Source organism: Myodes glareolus, chromosome X, assembly GCF_982192425.1.
Source record: "Myodes glareolus chromosome X, mMyoGla1.1, whole genome shotgun sequence".
Classification (NCBI taxonomy): Eukaryota; Metazoa; Chordata; class Mammalia; order Rodentia; family Cricetidae; genus Myodes; species Myodes glareolus.
In genome coordinates this window covers 110914126-110934171 of record NC_142053.1, presented here as the reverse complement: position 1 = coordinate 110934171, position 20046 = coordinate 110914126, and the positions used below count along the sequence as shown (strand labels likewise).

At 40.7% G+C, this 20046-nt stretch overlaps 2 protein-coding genes across 8 annotated transcripts in view; one reads left to right on the top strand and one right to left on the bottom strand.

The window, feature by feature from the left end:
* The window catches only part of Ofd1 (OFD1 centriole and centriolar satellite protein), a 37912-nt gene extending 34897 nt beyond the window's left edge, over positions 1-3015 (bottom strand). Inside the window, exons 1-2 of the mRNA XM_048446212.3 lie at positions 2680-3015; positions 2430-2528 (exon numbers count right to left, since the gene is read on the bottom strand). Coding sequence (XP_048302169.2) covers positions 2430-2528; positions 2680-2688 — 108 coding nt within the window. The 5' untranslated portion in view covers positions 2689-3015. The remainder of the gene's footprint in view (positions 1-2429; positions 2529-2679) is intronic.
* Positions 423-15883, top strand: Trappc2 (trafficking protein particle complex subunit 2). Of its 7 annotated transcripts, XM_085684842.2 has the most exons (8): positions 423-546; positions 1717-1894; positions 4486-4618; positions 8717-8792; positions 10411-10524; positions 12807-12955; positions 13629-13710; positions 15120-15883. In XM_085684842.2, the coding sequence occupies exons 5-8, from the start codon at positions 10432-10434 to the stop codon at positions 15216-15218; spliced, it is 423 nt and encodes a 140-aa protein (XP_085540968.1). In that variant the 5' UTR covers positions 423-546; positions 1717-1894; positions 4486-4618; positions 8717-8792; positions 10411-10431; the 3' UTR covers positions 15219-15883. The 7 variants fall into 7 exon arrangements, with proteins under 7 accessions (XP_085540968.1, XP_085540970.1, XP_085540974.1 ...); XM_085684844.2 differs by lacking the exon at positions 1717-1894 and having other exon boundaries at positions 472-546; XM_085684845.2 differs by lacking the exons at positions 423-546; positions 1717-1894 and adding an exon at positions 3075-3202 and having other exon boundaries at positions 4486-4607.
* The last annotated feature ends 4163 nt before the right edge of the window (positions 15884-20046 follow it).

Here is a 20046-nt window from a genome sequence, read left to right as displayed (position 1 = left end):
TGAGTTGATGACAAAAGATAAAGCCTTTCTAACATTTCAAATGAGAGAGCTGGGGAGAGGGCTCAGTTGCTAAAATACTTGCTGTGCAAACATAAGAAGCAGAGTTCAATCCCTAGCATGCATATAAAAAGCTAGGCATGGTGGTGAATGTTTGTATTCCCAGCCCCTGGGAGATGAAGACAGGAGGACACCTGTCCTTATTCACCTCAATAGCCAACCAGCCTACCCTTATCAGTGATCTTTGATCACAAAACACAAGATGGTTGGCTCATAAAGACAAATATGCACACACACATATGCAACTACATACACAGGAGCCAGAGCACACAAGGGCACACATCCCCAAAAGTAAATAATCATTCAATGATGTAGGAGAGTCTTCTATCTGTTGCTTTCATTGGTTAATTAATAAAGAAAACTGCCTGGCCTGATAGGTCAGAACAGAGGTAGGCAGGGAAGACATAACTGAATTCTGGGAGGAAGAAAGCAGGGTTAAGAGAGTCGCCGCCATGAAGCTGCCAGGTCAGACATGCTGAATCTTTCCCGGTAAGCCACGCGCTCATGGTGACATACAGATTATTAGAGATGGGTTGAATCAATATGTAAGAGTTAGCCAATAAGAGGCTAGATATAATAGGCCAGGCAGTGTTTAAAAGAATATAGTTTCCGTGTAATTATTTCGGGTAAAGCTAGCCAGGCGGCCAGGAGCCGGATGGGACAAAAAGCAGCCCACTGCTCATTCTACAATTCAATGACGTGAGAATAAAAAAATTTAGTTTGACTATATAAAAATTAGACATCAATATTTTTAAATAATAATAGAACACAAATCAATAGCTTCTATTAAGAGAGCTCTTAAAATACTATCACCCTAACCATTCTCATGGAAAAACAGATATAAACGGTCAGAAAAGTACAATGAACTTAATAGTCAAAGAAATGATCGAAGCAATGAGAGTTTTTTTCAATGTTACACTGTTAAAAGGTGTCAGGGCAACACTGAAATATATTACCAAACTGCTTGTGAAATATAAACTGTAAAAACCATTTCAGACCCAAACAGATACACTGGTAAAAATGTTCATACCCCAGGGCATAATGGCACTGGCCTGTAATCCCAGCATTCAAGAGGGGGGGCAGAACACTGCAAACCAGCCAAAACCTACTCATGTCTCTTTCTCAGAAAGGGAATTTCCCTATGCTAGACAGAAAATGACAGGCACAGTAGATCATGTGTAGACTTCAGCAGAAGCTAAGCATTCAATAGTAGAAAGTTACCTATGTGACGTCTGACTAACCAGGATGAATATGTTGCCACTAAAAACAAGGATTTCAAGCAGCTTGAGCAAACAGGGAAAGACTCGTCATATAATGTAAATTTTAAAATGATACATACACCTTATACCAGTTTGTGGTTATCAAAGATGATTCTCCCTTCTGCTTTCTTTGTATTTTCTAGACAAGTCTTACATATTTTATGAAGTTAATAAAACAATAAGAGCGGAAAAAAATCAGGCTCACCCTTCCTTAATTTCCAATTCTAAATGCAAAATATATTTCTGAAAGGCATATTGTAATGAAACACATTGAACTAACCTCAACTAATTCCATACCTTGCTGTCACCCAAATTTAAGGTGCACTAGTACATATTTGCTATTCACAGTAAATTTTCACACTCTAATATATTCTATTTTTATTTACTATTATTGACACAGGGTTTGACTCCACAGTTGTGACTGACCTGGAACTGGCTAGTTGGACGAGGCTGCCCTCAAACACAGAGATGTGCCTGCCTCTGCTTCCCAAGTGCTGGGATTAAAGAAAGGCATGCAACACACCTGCTACCATTCCAGTGTACATTTAAAAAATTCCATTTCTCAAAACTGTTACACAGTAAGCAGTAACTTCATATTGTCTATGTAGTGTCATCCAAAGAGACTCTCAAACGACCTATTAACTCTGAAAAGTGTACATCTACGGGGTTTATTGTTTTTTAGTTAGCAAAGAAATAACAGGTTTCATTTTGATGTTTTCATACATGTATGCTGTTGTGCTCTGCTCATATTCACCTTCCCGTCACCCTCCCCACCCTGTCCTGTCCGCACAATTGCCCCCCTTCTGCTTTTATTACATATACGTAACAGGGTCAAATCTAGATTGTAAACAAGATTTGTAACAGCACCTTAGCTTTAGTACAATGTTTTCACTATATACATGCTATGTGCTACCTTAATGTCGGTTCAATAAATCTATTATATGTTCTTTAAGACGACTGAAACTCAACATTTTCAAAATATAGCTCACCGATACAATCTATATTTTAGTGATTTGGGAATCCAAGCCCTGGCTGAATTTAAATGTGGAACTACCTACTATCAGAGGTTACACTTGTAAAGAAACTAAGGACAGCCATGCCTAAATCTGATACCTTAAGTGTGTCCAGTATACCCCGATCCTTAAACGTCTGGTATAGCTTTTTGCGCAGTTCATCTTGACTCAACACATCACACTTGAGGGACATGGCGGACTGGAAGAGAAAATGATGAGTTACCTAGCGGCAAAGGAGACCTGGATTTCAGAAATCAGACCAGTGGCCTCCCGGAAAGCCCTTAGATGCTTAACGGAGCTCTAACGAACAGAAACAAGGGACTTCCTTTCTTACAGACCCCTGGAACTACCTGAGCCATCGTTATCTGCTTCCTCCCGAGCTCGCCCCTCTACGGCCAGGCTCCGTGGTCAGGGCAGGCGGCGGGTGGAGAGGGAGCCCCTGATCTCTGAGACCAGCCTGTCTCTGGGGACCGGGAGGAACAAGGGAGCTGAACACTCAGCCCATTACTCCCGCACGCAGGCGCACTTCCTCCCGCAGGGCGAAAGGGTGGGCGGGGCCGTGACCCAAGAGGGACCCTGGACCAGAGAAAGACGGAGACCAGAAGCGGCCCCTCAAAAGACCGTTTTCAGTGCTCGATAGCTAACGCCAACGCCGCTCTCTCCCTGTCAGTCGGCCCAAAGTACCGGCCAAACGGACCCGCCACCACGGCCTGGAGCACTGTCACGCACGCGCGATCTCAGGCCGGACGCTCCCGCCACATCTCGCGAGAGCATGGCCCCAGATCTCGCGTGAGTGACTCTGGGTTCCCCGGCTGAAAGTACCAAGCGCTGGTTTCCAAGGCGGGCGTTTCTGTTGTTGGCGTCTCCCTACAGGTAGGACTTGGAGGGAAGTGGGAGGGACGTCCCAGACCCTGCCTGAGGCGGAGGTTGGTCTTGTACCTCTATCCTGCCCTGACTCGGAACGTCAGAGCCAGCCCCCGGGGGCCGCTTAATTACAGTTCTCCCAGTAGACACAGCCCCGGTTTCCACGTGGAAACGACCTCCGCGCTCTGGAAGGCTTGGCGTTCTCGAGGTCACTCAGTTAATCCAGTGTGTCTATGCTGCAGTGCCACTACAGTGGTCTGTTCCCATGAAATGCCAGTAGTACCCTGTCTCCGCACACACGTGTCTCCTCCGGGCTCTTGACAGATACTCTCAGAAGCAAAAGTCGCATCTTGTTGAGAACCACAGAGTTTAATTTTATAGGAAAAAAAAAACATTGTGTATGTGCTGTGAGAAAGATAAAGATGAGCCGAGTGCCCAGGATGCCTAGCTCAGATTATAAAGATCCAGTCGTGGTGGCTCGTCTGTAATGCCAACACTGGGAAGACTGAGACGGGAGTGTTGCTTAAAGTTCGAGGTCAGTTTGGGCTATGACGTGCCTAAAGAAGAAAATGTAAATCTGCGACTGGGGAATGTAGCTCAGTTGGTTAAGTACTTGCTTGTCGTACACAGAGGCCTGGATTAAATTCCAGGCACTGCATTGAAAAACAAAAACCACAGTATTGGTGGAGGCAGAAGGATCAGAAGTTTAAGATTATCCTTCACTACATAGAGAGTTGGACACCAGTCTGGCATAAATGAGACCCGTTATCAAAAAAAAAAAAAAAAAAAAGAAAAGAAAGAAGGCTAATTGGAAAGAAGAACCAGAATCCCCAGAAGCAAGAGTGAAAACCATTGCAGCCAGTGAACTAAATGATGACTAAGAAGTCTTGTGGACTGGATAGTTTAGCACGAAAGCTGATTGCAGGTGGAAGTGATTGAGGACGTCTCTATGGGGAAAGTGTGATTTTTTTTTTCAGTGCCTTGACTGATAGCATTTGGATAGTGAATAAGAAAAGATGGGCATCACAGGAAGGGGGGAATAGGCAGAAGACTAATGCCAGGGCTCACCTGGAGCCCTGGAGCTTCTAGCCTGGCCCTGAGTTGTGTGTTGGGGATGTTAGGTAGCTAAGGTCTATGAAGATGCAATTGGATCATTGTTAAAGCTAACAGCACAAAGGAGTACAATGAGTTTTGATGTGTAGCTGTTAAAAAAAAAAGTTGAGGGGTGACAAAAATAGTTATCGGGCTTTATTGGAGTTGAACGAGGTTTGGTTTTTTTGTTTGTTTTTCAGGTTTTTGTTTGTTTGCTTTGGACAATTGAAGAAGTTGGAGTGTAAAGAATCAATTAAGGATACGCACAGAATTAGGGACAGCATTTAAGCGTGAAGAAGAGTCCTGAGTGGATATAGTCAAAGTGAGTTTGAAGTAAGTAGACTGGTCCACTCCAGCAGAGGTAACAATAGGATTGAGGAGCGACATAGGGAACAATGCAGGAGGAGGACCCATGTTGAATACTGGTGCATGGTTACATAACTGAAAGGCATTAAAGCTTTTGAGCAGAATAGTGAAGTATGTTCTAAAATGATGCTGATGTGTTACGAACACTGTTTTAAAATAGCATCAGTGCCCAAAGATATTTGAGCTCTTCACCCCTGTCTTTGATCCCAAAATTAAAAAGAAGTAGATTTAGTGGTCTCTAAAAGTCAACATAAACTCACTTGGGAATGAGGGCATTGCTTCTGACTTTATAGGGCCATTTTCGCATTGGAGATCTGTCAGTAGTGTTCATATAGCTCCTCATTGCACCAGACATGTTCCATGCAACACCAGTTTAGTTTTACAGCCTTTATTCATTTGTGGAACAAATGAAGCTACTGTTGTCACGAGCACAGGTAAGTTTCTAGAGGTTCCTCCAGAGACTGTAGAGAGATTTGCTATTAAAAAAATGGATGGCTTTGAACTGAGGGGTGCAAGTTTTATCTGTATTACCTGTAACTTAAAATGCTTAACTTGGAAAGGATTTCTAAGTTCATCCTCCCGCTTGCACTGGCGGTCTAACACCATCATGAATTTTAACGTCCTACTAACTTCAGATGACAGCTCTGTGTTTGTCCTCTAGAGCCATTTAGAATAAGTCTGTCAAGTCCAGAGTTAGCAAATGCTTGGCCTCATGAACGTTCTGTACTCCCCTAAACCCATAGCTGCCATGAATAATTGATCCCAGTCATTCACTGCTGACCACACTGTTTCTCAGCACCAACTCCTGGCAGTCATACCATCTGATTAGGTTTCTGCCCCCATCCTAACCCCTCACTTTGAAACAAGGTCTCTCTATGTAGTCCTGGCTGTCCTCAGTCTCATGTGGATGCTGTAATTGCTTAAACTCACAGAGCTCCACCTGTGTCTGACTCCCAAGTGCTAGGATCAAAGGTATATGCCACCACACCCAGAAGTGGAAATCTCTTTTATTCCTTAATTACCTGCTAATAAGCTCATAATAGCTGTCTTGTGTTTGAATGTGGTAAGTTACCTTCAAGTTACTGAATAAGTGCCAGGCATGATAGGTCAGGCCTACCATCTGAGCACTCAGGACACTGAAACAAGAGGATCATGAGTTCAGAGCCGACCTGGGCCACAGTAAGATCCTGTCTCCAAAATTAAAAATAAAATAAAACCCTATTGGTCCAAATGCCTATGTGGACTAGGTTAAGGTCAGTCTTGAAATCTCCCTGGAGACATTGTACCATAAATTGGCATAGACACTCAGTGTTCCTGGGTATTAATGCTAAGTCATCTGTAAGTCACCCCTTATTCAGTAAATAATGAGTGCTTGCTGGCCCTTTGGCACTGTTGTAACCCTGAGGATACCATGGAGAATAAGAACTGTGTGAAGGTGCCTTTCTATCACCCAGGCTATAGGTCTCCAGTGCGTTCACACGTAGATACTAAAATAACCCAGAAAGTTTGCTACCCACCTGCTACATTTCCTTTGCAAAGCAGAATAGTTTGATGTGGTTTGTTCTTAGTTTAAGCAGAGAATGTTCATGAATAATAACTCGTTTTAGTGGTGGTGGTTTTTTGTTTCATTTTTTTAATTTATACTGAATGAGATACTGTACAGAAAAGGGTCCTGGCATGGTATCTGACCAAAACCAGCCAGGCAATACCTATTTGTGTTGGTGTTTTCGTCTCTGGATATACCCGGTTATAGCTAATGACATAACACTTTTGCCTGTTTTTGAAAATAAAAATAACATTTACCTATCTCTTAGCATATAGAGCCTTTCTGTGCCTATGTTTTCTTTAATGCCATGTGACAATAGATGTAGATTTGTTGCTCCAAGCTATATAATTTGCCAGGACCTGAAGACTTGTTTGAATTGAAAGACCTAGAAATGTCTAATATGCAGTCTTGAAGTTTGCATCCTGCCCAGCCTGGCTTGTTACTGAGAAGTCATGCTTTGTAAAAGAGAAAATAGAAATTAAGCAGATTTTCATCTTCAGTTATTTTGGTGTATACAGTGCTAGAAGCCCTGCTTTTCCTAGTGGTAACCTACAAAGCATTTGCTTCTCTTAACATATTTCACACACTTTAGTTCTTTTGGTTGGTTTTGGTTTTAATATTTCGAGACAGGATTTCTCTCTGTAACAGTCCTGGCTGTCCTGGAACTTGCTGTGTAGACCAGGCTGGCCTTGAACTCACGGAGATTCACCAGCCTTTGCCTCTCAAGTGCTGGGATTAATAGTGTGTGCCACCACTGCCTGGTTTTGGTTCTTTTTTGATTTTGCTCTTTTCTGCTCTGGCTGGCTTTGATCTGCCTGTCTTAGCTTCTCCAGTGCCAGGATTGCAGTGTCCGGCTTAATCTCTGTATTTGAGGTCAGCTTCAGGGGTCTCCAGGACATTGAAGAAAAGGAGCATACACCGAGGGGAGGAGGGGTGCCGGAGAGATGGCTCAGAGGTTAAGAGCACTGACTGCTCTTCCAGGGTCCTGAGTTCAATTCCCAGCAACCACATGGTAGCTTACAATACATGCCAGAACACTGTATACATAATAAATAAATAAATCTTTTTCAAAAAAAATAAAGGAAAAAAGAAAAGGAGCAGACACATGCATTGGTCAACACAGGCTGGCCTCAAAGCCACAGTGGCCCTCCTGCTCCAGCCTCCCAAGTGCTGGGGAAACAGGCATGAGACAGCTTGTATTGTTTTATATGTTGGAATTCTAAATAGCAGTACTTGTTTTGTCGGTTGAGAAGGTGCAGAATTTTTATAAAGTTTAGAATAGTTGATCTAAAGTTGAGCTATTCTGTATTAGAAGTGTTAGCCCCACACAGATACTTAGTTCAAACCAATAAATTAAAAATTCAGTTCTGCAGTTAAGTTAGCTACGTTTCAAATGCTTACTGGCTTCCATATTAGACTATATGGTTGTACAGCATTTTTACCTTGGCAGAAAGTTCATTAGTGTGGACAACAAAGGTGTGTGTCACTTTTGCCCAGTGACACCTTTATCCAGTGTGAGGTAAGCCTGAGAATAATTGCTCAAAGGTTGTAGGTGTGTCTGGATGCTGCGTGCTTTCTCTTACGTATGGGATCTAGGTTGAATAACATTTTCACATAAAAGTAGAAGTGGGAACTATTTGAGAGAGCATATTAGTAAAAAGGAAGCAATGAGAGGGTGGTGAGGAAGTGGGGATGATTGAAGTGCATTGTGCACGCATGAGGATGTCCTAGGAAAGCCATTGTTTTGTGCAGTTAATATGTTCCAAGGGAAAGAAGCTCCGTTTTAATGCCCAGATGGATAAATTGTAAGAGAACCCTCATGTCTGTCTTTTGGTTCCTATTTTTATCTCATTCTACCCTTAGACATTATGCTTCTTTAGCATCTGCACATCCCATAAAGGACCAAGTGTGGGGCATGATGTGGGTTATCTTTCTTGTGCATGCACTTCCTTCTGCTGCCTGCAGGCCCCCTCCTATGCTCTTGCTGCTTAAAAATATGTGTGCTGAGCAAAGCAAATCCCTCACTTGACCTACTGCAGACCTGCAGCCTTGCAGCCTATTCTAGCAAGAATTCATGCTACCATTGTTTACTTGGTTCAAATTCCAAGTTCTCTTTCCTTTCCTTTTCTCTTCAGTTATTACCAAGTATCCCTAGCTTTGCATACCTTTTCTGTCAGATCTGCTTATCTTTGTTACCCACTTTTATTTTTGGACCCTTTTCTTATCTTTCTTATAAAAACAAGCAGCTTTTTCTGGAAAGGACTGAATACTTTTGGCTGTGTGTGCTAGATAGTCTCTGTTGCCGATGTTCAGCTCTTCCACTGAAGGGCAAAAGCAGATTTTAGACCATAGTAAAAGGATGCATGAGGTTAAATTTTGGCCTGCAATCTGCAGGTGTAGGCCCCTGTCCCAGATACTGTTCTAAATCTTAATTGTGTCCAAAGAGTCTCTTACATGTCTCCTACAATTGTAGCCTTCCATTAAAAGTACTAACTTTGACTTGCTTTTTCCTTCACTAGGAAACACGTTTCAGATTTCTTTGGATTTCATTGATATTTTTTCTGTGTGAATCAGCAAAAGACCCAGAGAGTCTTGGTGAGTTGTGAGCTCTCATGTCCTCAGATATCCAGGAGGCTGACTAAGGGTTGACTAGATCCCCACCCCACGTTGAGGAGTGACTAGTTGTCACATCCCAGTGTTGTCAAATATTCTTCCATGTTATTCTAGATAACACTTAACAAGCACTCATTGTTTGCTAGACATCCTCCTTTAGAATTTCATGCTTTACATATGTTGGGCTATGTAGGAAGCTTCCTACAAGTAGCAGTAAAGTAGCTCCAATGTTACCACTGTTGTATAGATGAGGCAACAGACGGAGATTAAGCTGGCACCTGTGGTCACATTGCAAGTAAGAGTCAGAGCCTGGCTTTCTCTAAATCCAAAGCCCTTGTACTGAAAGTACAAACATACTAAGATCCACCCATCTACCAACCCAGCTTTTTGATTTCTGTTGAAAGCCATGGAATAGAGCTGGTGCAGTCACTTGCCACCAAACCTGACAACCTGAGTTTAATCCCTGGGACTCATGGAGAGAGATGACTGACTCCCACAGAAATGCAAGTCATGGCATGTGCGCGCATGCGCGCGCGCGCACACACACACACACACACACACACACACACACACATAAACACACACACAAAATAAATAAATGTAAATTTTTTATGTAAAACCATGGTATACTTGGTTTCTGCCCACCCTACCCCAGTTTCTCTTAGTTTTGTTTGTTTTTGTTTTGAGATAGTCTCTCTCTGTTATGTAGCTCTGGCTGTCTGGAACTTGCTATAAAGACCAGCCTGGCCTGGAAATCACAGAGATTTACCTGCCTCTGCCTACTGAGTGCTGGAATTGAAAAGGCTGTCTACCATACCAAGTAAACTGTTTCTTAAATTAGTGTATGAAGAGACACATAGGCCCTTGCTATTTAATTTGATAGAAAGAAGACAAATAAACTGTATAATTTGTGAATAGATGGTACATTATCTCTTCTATATAAAAATGGTCTGTGGTATAGCTAGATTTTAGCTTCCTCTGAGGGGTATCTCCTGAACATTTCTGGGGCAGCTAATTATTTCCTTTACCTTTTCTACTTTTTATTGTACTTAGCTAATCAACAACCTATATTAGTGTCTCCAGGTGTTAATATGAACATTAACCAGTATAGTACAACTTAAGCTCAACATACTCCATCAGATACAAAGACCCTTGAGTTGAATATTTCAATTTTTTCAATCATGAGAATACTTAGGATACACTACAGGTTTTCTGTTTTCCTTCAGAAGATACAGTACACAGTACATTGGGTTCTAAAGGACACATCACAGATATTTAATGTGTAGAAAGTCATGTGCCTGTATATATACCAGAAAGCGGACCATGTTGTCAAATTTAAGGAAGAAAACTTTTTTTTTTTTTAAAGTAAGCTGGGCGGTGATGGTGCACGCTTTTAATCCCAGCACTTGGGAGGCAGATGCAGGCAGATCTCTGTGAATATAAGGCTATCCTGGCCTACAGAGTGAGTTCCAGGACAGCCAGAGCTGTTATATAGACAAACCCTGTCTCGGAAAAAAAAAGAAAACTAGAACTCTGTACTTTATGTTAATCATTTTAGGTCTCGGTATTGAGAACTAAAAATATTATTTAATTTGATTAGGAGTTTTTTCTATTGAAGACAATGTCTGGAAGCTTCTACTTTGTAATTGTTGGCCACCATGATAATCCAGTTTTTGAAATGGAATTTTTGCCACCTGGGAAAGCAGAATCCAAAGTACGTATGCAATCTAAATTTCATAAGAATTTTTATGTTGTTTATATTGGTAAGACATAATAGTGTTTTAGAACTGAAATAGATCTAGACAGATGAAGCCACTGAAATAGAGCAACAATTAAATAAGACTTTCTCTGGAGTCCTACAGACTGTTAGAAACCAGCTAGGGAAGGAATGTCGCCCACTATGAAATGCTTCTTAAGCATAAGGAAATGTACCCCACCTGTCGGGGGCCTGGAGCAATTTTGTTGCCTCAAAATGTCACAGTAGTCCATTCAACAGCAAATCTTATTTTTCAGCAGAACAGACATAGATCAATTTACACCTGAGGACTGTAAAAAACCTGACTGCCATGTGCTGTCCTTCCATCGTTGGGACAATAGCACTTCTTATCAGTGACTTCTGCAATACTGCTTACATTGTCCCCATCCTGCTGGTACCCAGGCTATATCAGGAAACTCTAAAAGCAACAGCAGGGGTGACACTTTCTTGTGGGAATGGTTCCAGAGGAACAAACTTGATTCAAGAACATGATGCCCATCATTCAGAGTAAGCCAAGGAGTTGGTTTTTTTTTAAGTCATATATATGTGTATATTGCAATCTTAAGTAGGAGATAGTTTTCAACTATTCAAATTGTGCCAACAAAATACCAGAGAAATTTGTTTTTGGTATTTTCTGCCAGTTATCGGTCCTATGTTATTTCAAAGCTTTGTTTTGAGGCAGTGGCAGCAATTGCTCTGTGCCAGTTGCCACTTAGATGTAGTTTCTGTGTACTCCACAGACCTATTGGGTAGCAGCACACGGAAACACTTTCTAACTTGACTTGGTCTTAGCACTCTCTTTGGCTACCATCACCTTCTTAAAGCATCTCCAACTGGCCTCCAATTGATGGATGATTCTCTGTCCTCAGCCTCCTTCATGCTGAGATTACAGGTTTAAGGCATCACACAGAGCGAAACTTTTTCCAAGGACATCAAGAACACTGTACTAGAGGCCCACTCTACTCTAGAATGACCTCATGTTAACTAACCACATCTGCAGTGACCCTCTTTCTAAGTAAGGTCACATTCTGAGGACCATATGAGTTTCCTCAAGGAGAGACTAGCAGTGGCTCTCAGCTTTCCTAATGCTGCCACCCTTTAATACAGTTCCTCAAGTTGTGGTGACCCCCAGCCATAAAACTATTTCATTGCTACATCATAACTTTCATTTTGCTACTGTTATGAGTCATAATGTAAATATCTGATATGCAGATGATCTTAGAAGACCCCTGTGAAGGGGCTGTTCAGGTTGAGAACTGCTGCTCTATACTATATAGTCTATTTCACAGCAGGTAGTTTTTTGAGAAAAGCACTATGAAAGAGAATCCTATAGGAGTAAGACTACATCCAGGTTGGGAATGTTCTCTACATTATAGTAAGTCATTCCTACCTTCTTGTCAGTTAGGCCATTTTGCCCATGAAGAGAACACTCATGGTTGTGATAGGATTGTTTCTGCTGTTAACAGATGACAATTCCCAGCTAAGGCTGAATATGACCTCCCCACCCCACCCTACCCTATCCCATATCCCCAAACCATGTAAGCTCATGTTCTGCAAGAGGCCTATCATAGGTCTTACAATTGTCTCTACTGTTTCTGCTCAGGAAGCCTGGCTCTCCTTGTTGCCTCTAGCCCTTGAGGCCCCATATGCATGGCATCCCTTTGCAGCTTTCCTTGACATCTGTTTTGAGCTAGGAAAAGTGCCCTCTTGAATCCACATCTGCATACACTCACTTTGTGTGTTTCTCTTCTAATAAGATATGGGCTTCTGGAAAGTAGGCTCTGCCCTATTTTCTCCCTAAAAGTAGTAGTCTCTTTACATATGATTAATTAGTTATAGAATCTGGTAATTGCCTTCTCCCAGCATTCAAAATATAATGTTTAATAGTTTCTTGAAGACTTTATTAATTGGCTATTCCTGCTATGAGTGATAGATATCAAGATGATAAAAACATAATCCTTTATATCTCATGATACCAGTACATGTAGTAAATGCTAAGACTCCTCCCCTAAGAAAAGTATGTATGTACAGAATGAAAATCAGGCATTACACCTGTACTCCTAGCACCTGGGAGGCTGAGGCAGGTTTAGGAACCCCATTCTAGGATACATAGTAAGGCCTTATCTAAAACAAGAGAAAACACACACAACACACACAGATTGACAGAATTTCAGAATGAATTATCTGTGGAACCGATGCCATATGGAAATGTACATCTTTCTCCTTTCTCTGTCATTTAGGATGATCACCGTCATCTGAACCAGTTTATAGCCCATGCTGCTCTTGACCTTGTGGATGAAAACATGTGGCTTTCTAATAACATGTACTTAAAAACTGTGGACAAATTCAATGAGTGGTTTGTATCAGCATTTGTCACTGCAGGACATATCCTTTCCTTATGCTGTAGTTTGCTTTCTGTTGCTATTATAAACATCATGATCAAAACCAACTTCAAGAGGAAAGGGTTTATTTAACTTGTACTTCTCAAATTACACTCCATTGTTGAGGGAAGTCTGGGCAGGAACTGAAGCAGAGACCATAGAATACCGAATGCTGGGCTTGCTCAGGCTTATGTTCATCTACCTTACTTATACAACCTAGACCTACCTGCTTATGGATGGTACTGCCTACAATGGACTCAGCCCTTCTACATCAGTTAGCAGTTAAGAAAATGCCCCTCAGACATTACACAAATACTTAGCCAAAGGCTTAGTTAGAAAACAAAAACTTGAAACGTAAAGGCAATCTCCGAATTTGAAGACTTGTAAGAATCAGGCTGCCATGAAAATTTTTCACTTATAAGACATTTTATTTTAAACATGTTCAGCCAATAATTTTAAAACTAGGGTTTATCTGAACCATACCAAGGGCTATTTTACTTTATTTCCTAACTTTAAAAGATTACACTCTCCTTAAGCTAAATTGACTTTAAGCCAGTTTATATATTCAGCTTTGCCATAACAAAACACAGTTCATGTGACTAATATGAAGGTTATCTTATCAGATGATTGCTTTTAATTTTTCATTTCTAGTAAAGATTGTGCCTTAATTTTTTCACATATGAGATTTATTATGCTTCATGATGTGAGGCAAGAAGATGGAATAAAGAACTTCTTTACTGATGTCTATGATTTGTATATAAAGGTATGGTATACTCTATAATTTAAAACAATCTGATTTTTTAAAGTGATAGGGCTAGAAACAGTCCAGATTAAGGCATAAAAGTCCATTTCTTTTATCATTAGTAATTCTGCTTTAGTGTTTTCTAACATATGTTATGAAGTCCTTATATTAGCTAGGGAACTGATGAATTTTAGTTTTATGTTAAAGCAAAGTATTCAAACCCTAAATTAAAAGAATTATAAGGCATAGCGGCAGATGTCTGTAATCCCAGCACTTGAGAAGATCATGAGTGTGAAGCCGGCTGGGCTACCCAAGAATTTGAAAGAAAAAAATGACTTCTGCTTAATAGCAGTATAATGAGACTTTTTTTTAACTGAACATATTTGACATTTACCATTTGTTTACACAATGCAAAGGGCCATATAGATTAATCCACATAATGAATGCAAGGTAGATTCAAGATCCATGTTAATATATATAGGTCATATCAATCATGCTACCATTGGTTAGCTGCGAGTACTTTTCAAAACAAAAATACTGGAACACAGAATTCCTGAAGAGGTGCCAGGTAAGGTGATGCATGTCTATGATCCCAGCACTTGGGAGGTAGAACAGGAAGACCAAGAATTCAGAGCTAGTCTCACATATTCGGTGAGTTTGAGGCTGCTTTGGATTGACCCTACCTCAGACAAGCAGGTGTGATAGCTTACACCTGAATTCCAAGATTTATGGGACAGGAAGGATTACAGTGAATTTAATGCTAGTCAGTGTTAGAGTTCAAGGCCAGGCCAGGTTACAGAATGAGAAACTGTCTCCCAGAAAATTTTTCTTTAAGGGGGGCATTTTGTTATTTTTAAAAGATTATTGCTGATTTGCCTATTTGTGGGGGCTGGGGAGAGGTGGCACCTGCTATGGTGTACATAATGGAGAGAGTTCAAGGGGGTGGAAGCCTGGTTGTCAATTTGCCTTTAGGCACTGAGCCATTTTATTTTTGAGATAGTCTCCTGTAGCCCTACCTGGCCCTGAACTCACTGTGCTGCTAAAGCTAGCCTTGAATCCTGATCCCCCTGCACCTCCCAGATGCAGAAATTGCAAGGGTATGCACCCACACCTGGCTAAGTTGTTACAATTTAACAGTGGGCATCCTTTGAGAAGCCCACACAAATGCCCTGGGTGTGCCTTACTTCCTGGGTGTCTCTTTCTCCTTAACCCTCATGATTACAGTCTATATTTAAGTTCCCTGTTAAAATCCCAATTCTGTTTCTTAAAAAAAAAAAAAACAATAGAACACTTTCAATGAGAATTAAAAATGAGACTCAGACTTTTGTCTTTGCTAAATTTTAACTGAAAATGTAAATTTCCTTTAGCAACCTGTAATTCATGAGCCTCTTTGCCTTAATAGGCTCACTAATAACCTTCTTCTTTCCTAGTTTGCAATGAATCCATTTTATGAACCCAATTCTCCTATTCGGTCAAGTGCATTTGACAGGAAAGTCCAGTTTCTCGGGAAGAAACACCTTTTAAGCTAAATGGAGAAAAACTCTGAAATAAACAGTATCACTGTCGTGGGCTATACTCAGGAATGTGTGCGCTGTAAGTAATTTGAAATAGCCTGGAAAACTTTCACTTAAAATTGTACATTGTTTTCGTGTTGATTATCAGTATTAATATTTTCTTGTTGAGTGTTATTTATAAAGAATTCTTTACCAGTAATTTAAACATTTTTATTTAAAAGCTTGAGAATGAACTTTTGCCTTTCCTGATTTAGATAATTTGATCTTAACTTATTAAATTCAAAAGCAAATGTCATAGTTAATATTTGTTAGATAGATTTAAAACTAAAAGCTTCTGCAGGCATGAATGAAATTGAGTTATTTATACTTTTAGAGATATTCTTTTAAAATGCATAATACACTACAGTACCAAGAAGCTGAAGCAGAAAGCCTCTGCCATACCAAGTGTTACATGCCAGCCTGCCTGCCTGTCAGGGGCTGAGAATAGTGATCCTGCTATGACTATATTCTAGACCCGTGTACACTGCATCAGTTACAGGCCACTGCAAAATGTATTGCATCTGTTACCTTATATTCCTGTTTCCTTTCTCTTACTAAACTAAAAGTTGAATGTACTTGTATCTGTACTTAAAAATGTAATACAGCTTTGGTATTACTAATAAAAGCCTGAGTTACACTGACATTTGTACTTAGCCTTTTAGACAATATACAGAGTGGGAGGTGGCAGATAAGAAATGTTGGTTTGATTTTACAATAGTATATATGCATGGAAAGCCAAGTAAACCAGCTTTCCATGTACACACTGGGAGACTTTAACTAAGCCTTCTTGGATTTTTTTGTGAAATTGTTACCATCGCTCTTTGAGTTCTTAAATAAAAACTTACATTCAAGATTGTAGTAGTTAGATGCCAACTTTTAAAATGCAGCCCAACACCAACACTTCTTAAATCCCATTTCCCTACTGATGTCTGAAAACTAATGTAGGTACATCTCACCCAGTTTAACAGCTCAGATCACAGATCACTTCTCAACTAGCTGTCAAAGGCACAAGAGGTGTTCCTCAGCAGTTAAGAGTATCTTCTGTTCTTGCAAATGACCCAGGTTGGCTTCCCAGTATCTAGGTGGAGCAGTTCTAGAAGGACCCAATGACTATGACCTCCTTGAGCACCTGTACTTACAGACACATACTACTAAAAATATTTTTTTTTAAAAATTTGAGGGGGCTGGAGAGATGGCTCAGAGGTTAAGAACATTGCCTGTTCTTCCAAAGGTCCTGAGTTTAATTCCCAGCAACCACATGGTGGCTCAAACAATCTGTAAAGGAGTCTGGAGCCCTCTTCTGGCCTGCAGGCATACACACAGGCAGAATATTGTACACATAATAAATAAATAAATATTAAAAAAATTTAAAAAAGGGGGGCTGGAGAGATGGCTCAGCGGTTAAGAGCACTGACTGCTCTTCCAGAGGTCCTGAGTTCAATTCCCAGCAACCACATGGTGGCTCACAACCATCTGTCCAGCAAGCATACAGACAGACAGAACACTGTATACATAATAAATAATAAATCTTAAAAAAAATTTGAACAATGCTAATAGGAGAGACCCAAATATGTACCTATCATATACCACTTGTTTCACCCTCAGTGAGCACAGAACCCACACCCAGGGAGGTGCTATAATTCCAGAAAACCAAACAGCATTATATTACAGCATGAAGTCAAGGATGAAACTTGGTTTCTAGCCCCATAGAGCAAGAGGTACCTTGCAAAGAGCCTTCCTTTTCTTCAGACTTAGGAGGGCAAGATGGGAGCTAGGACCATTCACCTTGTGTGAGTATATTGCCAAAGTTAAGTACTAATTTTCAGTGACTGTCAAGTAGCTCAAGGGAAAGAAGTCCAGCAATGACTGAGACTTCAGTGTTCAAACAGAAAAACTGCATTCCAGGCATGGAGCCATGGAGCCAGAACCTGTGCAAAGGGGTAAAGCATTAACCCTATCTGACAAAGCTTAGATCTGATAGGTAATGTCCCTACCAGATGTGAAATTTTGTGTTGGCACAAAATTTATAGTATACATTTATACTCCAAAGAAGATCCAGATAAAAATATACAAACTTGTTTGTGTCCTTTCTGTAGCTGGAAATTCTTAGGGTACTTCACTCAGTATCACCCATGTTTTTGGTATTTCTCACTTATATGTGAGAAATATTTATACATCATTAAATCTTTACTCTGTCCATGCTACTACCTGTACTTTTGTACCTGTGGCTTTTGAAAGCTTATTTATTCATTTGTGTATGAAGTTTGGAGGGAGAGTACATGTGCCATGGCACAGAGTTTCTCTGTGTAACAGTCCTGGAACTTACTTTGTAGACCAGGCTGACCTTGACCTCACGGAGAATCTGCCTGCCTCTTCCTCGATGGTGGGATTAAAGGCAGAGCCACCAACGCCTGGTGTGGCTCTCATACTTCCTAGACAGTCCATAGCATCTCAGAAACCACAGACTGGCTAGACTTCCTCATTTACTTACTAGGAACTTATATTGGTCCATTTTTTCCTATTAACACTTTACTGCTGTTGGAGGGTACTTGCATCCGTGTTATTAAATTAATATGGAAAGTTAGTGTAGAGATTAAAACAGTTTAACGACAAGGAACATCTGGGATGTTTTCATTTCAACTACAAAGTTTCTCAGAAGGTTAAAAGAGCATAAATATTTCTAATCAAATAGCCAAATGCACCTTATCTGTTTTCAAAGTTCAGTATGTGCCTCTTAAAACAGAACTTAATCAGAAGGCTGTGTTCCTACAGTTTAACCTTAGCTAAATATGACTCCTGTAATGAAAGTCACCATATGGAGACTGCCAACAGGGCCTCCCTCTCCAGGAGCAGTGAAGTACAAGTTCGACACAGTTCCTTCCTTCTATCTGCTTTCTTCCTGGGCAGCTGCTTGTCACTTTCACTGCCATACCACCTGCTTGGTTTCCCATCTTGTGCTTTTCTGTGGTGTCCATCTTTGTCTAGGTAATGCCAGCCATCACTGCACCGGACTTTGCTCAAACAAAAGAAAACCCTACCTTCAGCTACCTTTTCATTCAGTGTTAGCTACAGTTTAATGCCAAGACTAGCCCTTAAGGTTTTGTTCTCCTCTTCCTCATGGTTTATACCGTTGGAGCATATGTAATTAGGTTAGCCAGTATTCACTGTACTTCTTTAACACAGTGTGAAGCTGGGTACTCTTTCTCTAGACATAAAACTTTTTATCACTGCTTGCTCTAAGCTTTTGAAAGTTAACTTTGAAAACCAACTAGTATAATCCTTCAGTAGTTAACTGTAAGTTATGAAAATAGTTTTTAAAGTTAAAATGAGGTGGGGTTTTGCATACCTGGAATCCTGGTACCTAGAGATAGAAGCTAGAAGGTCAGGGCTTTAATGCCAACTTTAGCTACAAGGTAGCTAACAAGAGACCCTGTCTCATTAAACAAAAGCAAAAACATTAAGACATTCAATCTACAAATAAAAAATACTGCATGGTCACTACACTGGTGAACTCAGCAGCTGTGATTACTGCATAAAATTTGGTCTGTTTACAATCTATTAAAGAGGGACTCATGGGCCCCACCCCTCCCTGAGAGTCTGTAGGCAGTTGATGATTCCTTGGGGAGAGGAGACATATTCCTCAGTCGTATAGGCACTGATAAAGTTGCCCATGATAATGTAAATAGCTATGTTCCAGAAAGTAGCCCTAAATGTGCTCACGCACTCGCTTGTGCATGTGTCTGTGTGTAGTAAAAGATTAATAGGCTGAGTTATGTCCCCCCAAATTTATGTTGAAACCTTAACCTCCAAAACCTGTGATGGCGTTACCAACTTAGCACATCTAAAATCATATGAGAAGTCTTAATAGCATATCACCTTATGTTGAAGTGAGAAGACCCACCCACCCACTGTAGGCAGCAGCACCATTCCCTAGGCAAGGATTCACTGAACACTGGCGTCAGGTTCCCAAGAAACTCAGGACAAATAGCTATGGCTGTATTCTCCTTCATATCTATAATAAAATCCTTCTCAATCATACCTTGGACTGGTCATGTCCTCATTTCATTCACCAGGTGCTCATAACCCAAGAGGGCCCTATATGAGCTCCCTTCCAGGGATTTAGCCTCTCCTAACAGAACCAAGCTGCTGATCTGACTTTCCTATATATGTGGACCATTTACTTCTGCTGATTTCTGCCACCTACCATATTTGATTCCAAATTCTAGAGACTGCCTCTTCAGCCATGTTTTCATTGCTCTTTTCTGACTGTTCTCTGAAGCTCCTGCCAACTGGCTTTCTTGCCATGATGAACTACAGCCTAAAACTGAGAGCCAGAATAAACCTTTTCTTTCAGTTGCTTTTAGAATATTTAATCACAGTAACAGAAAAATAAAGACAACCTCAAAATTTGACTACCTTTGAAACACTGATTAGGCCATTTGGGTGGGGATTAATACAACCTTTTTTGAGACACGGTTTCTCTGTAGCCCTGGTTTTCCTGAAACTCACTCTGTAGACCAGGCTGATCTCAAACTCACTGAGATCCACCTGCCTCTGTCTCCTAAGTGCTGGGATTAAAGTCCTCGCCACCACTGCTGAATACAACTCTCTTAACAGAGGATCAGGAGTTCAAGTCCAGCCTAAATTATGTGACACTGCCTCTAAATCTATCCTCCATCCAGCTACATGTACGTATGTACCAACATAAATATGTGTATGAATGAAAGCTCATTGTAACAGTTTGAATTGCTCCAAATTTAAAATGTTCCCATACGACAAAAACTGTCCCGATTACAAAGTTACT

Bases quoted from the DNA above. Each gene is read 5' to 3' on its own strand.
- Trappc2 (XM_085684842.2), top strand. From the start codon at position 10,432: ATGTCTGGAAGCTTCTACTTTGTAATTGTTGGCCACCATGATAATCCA. The intron at 10,525-12,806 runs GTACGTATGCAA...TCTGTCATTTAG, and splicing joins CTGGGAAAGCAGAATCCAAA to GATGATCACCGTCATCTGAA. The intron at 13,711-15,119 runs GTATGGTATACT...CTTCTTTCCTAG, and splicing joins TCTATGATTTGTATATAAAG to TTTGCAATGAATCCATTTTA.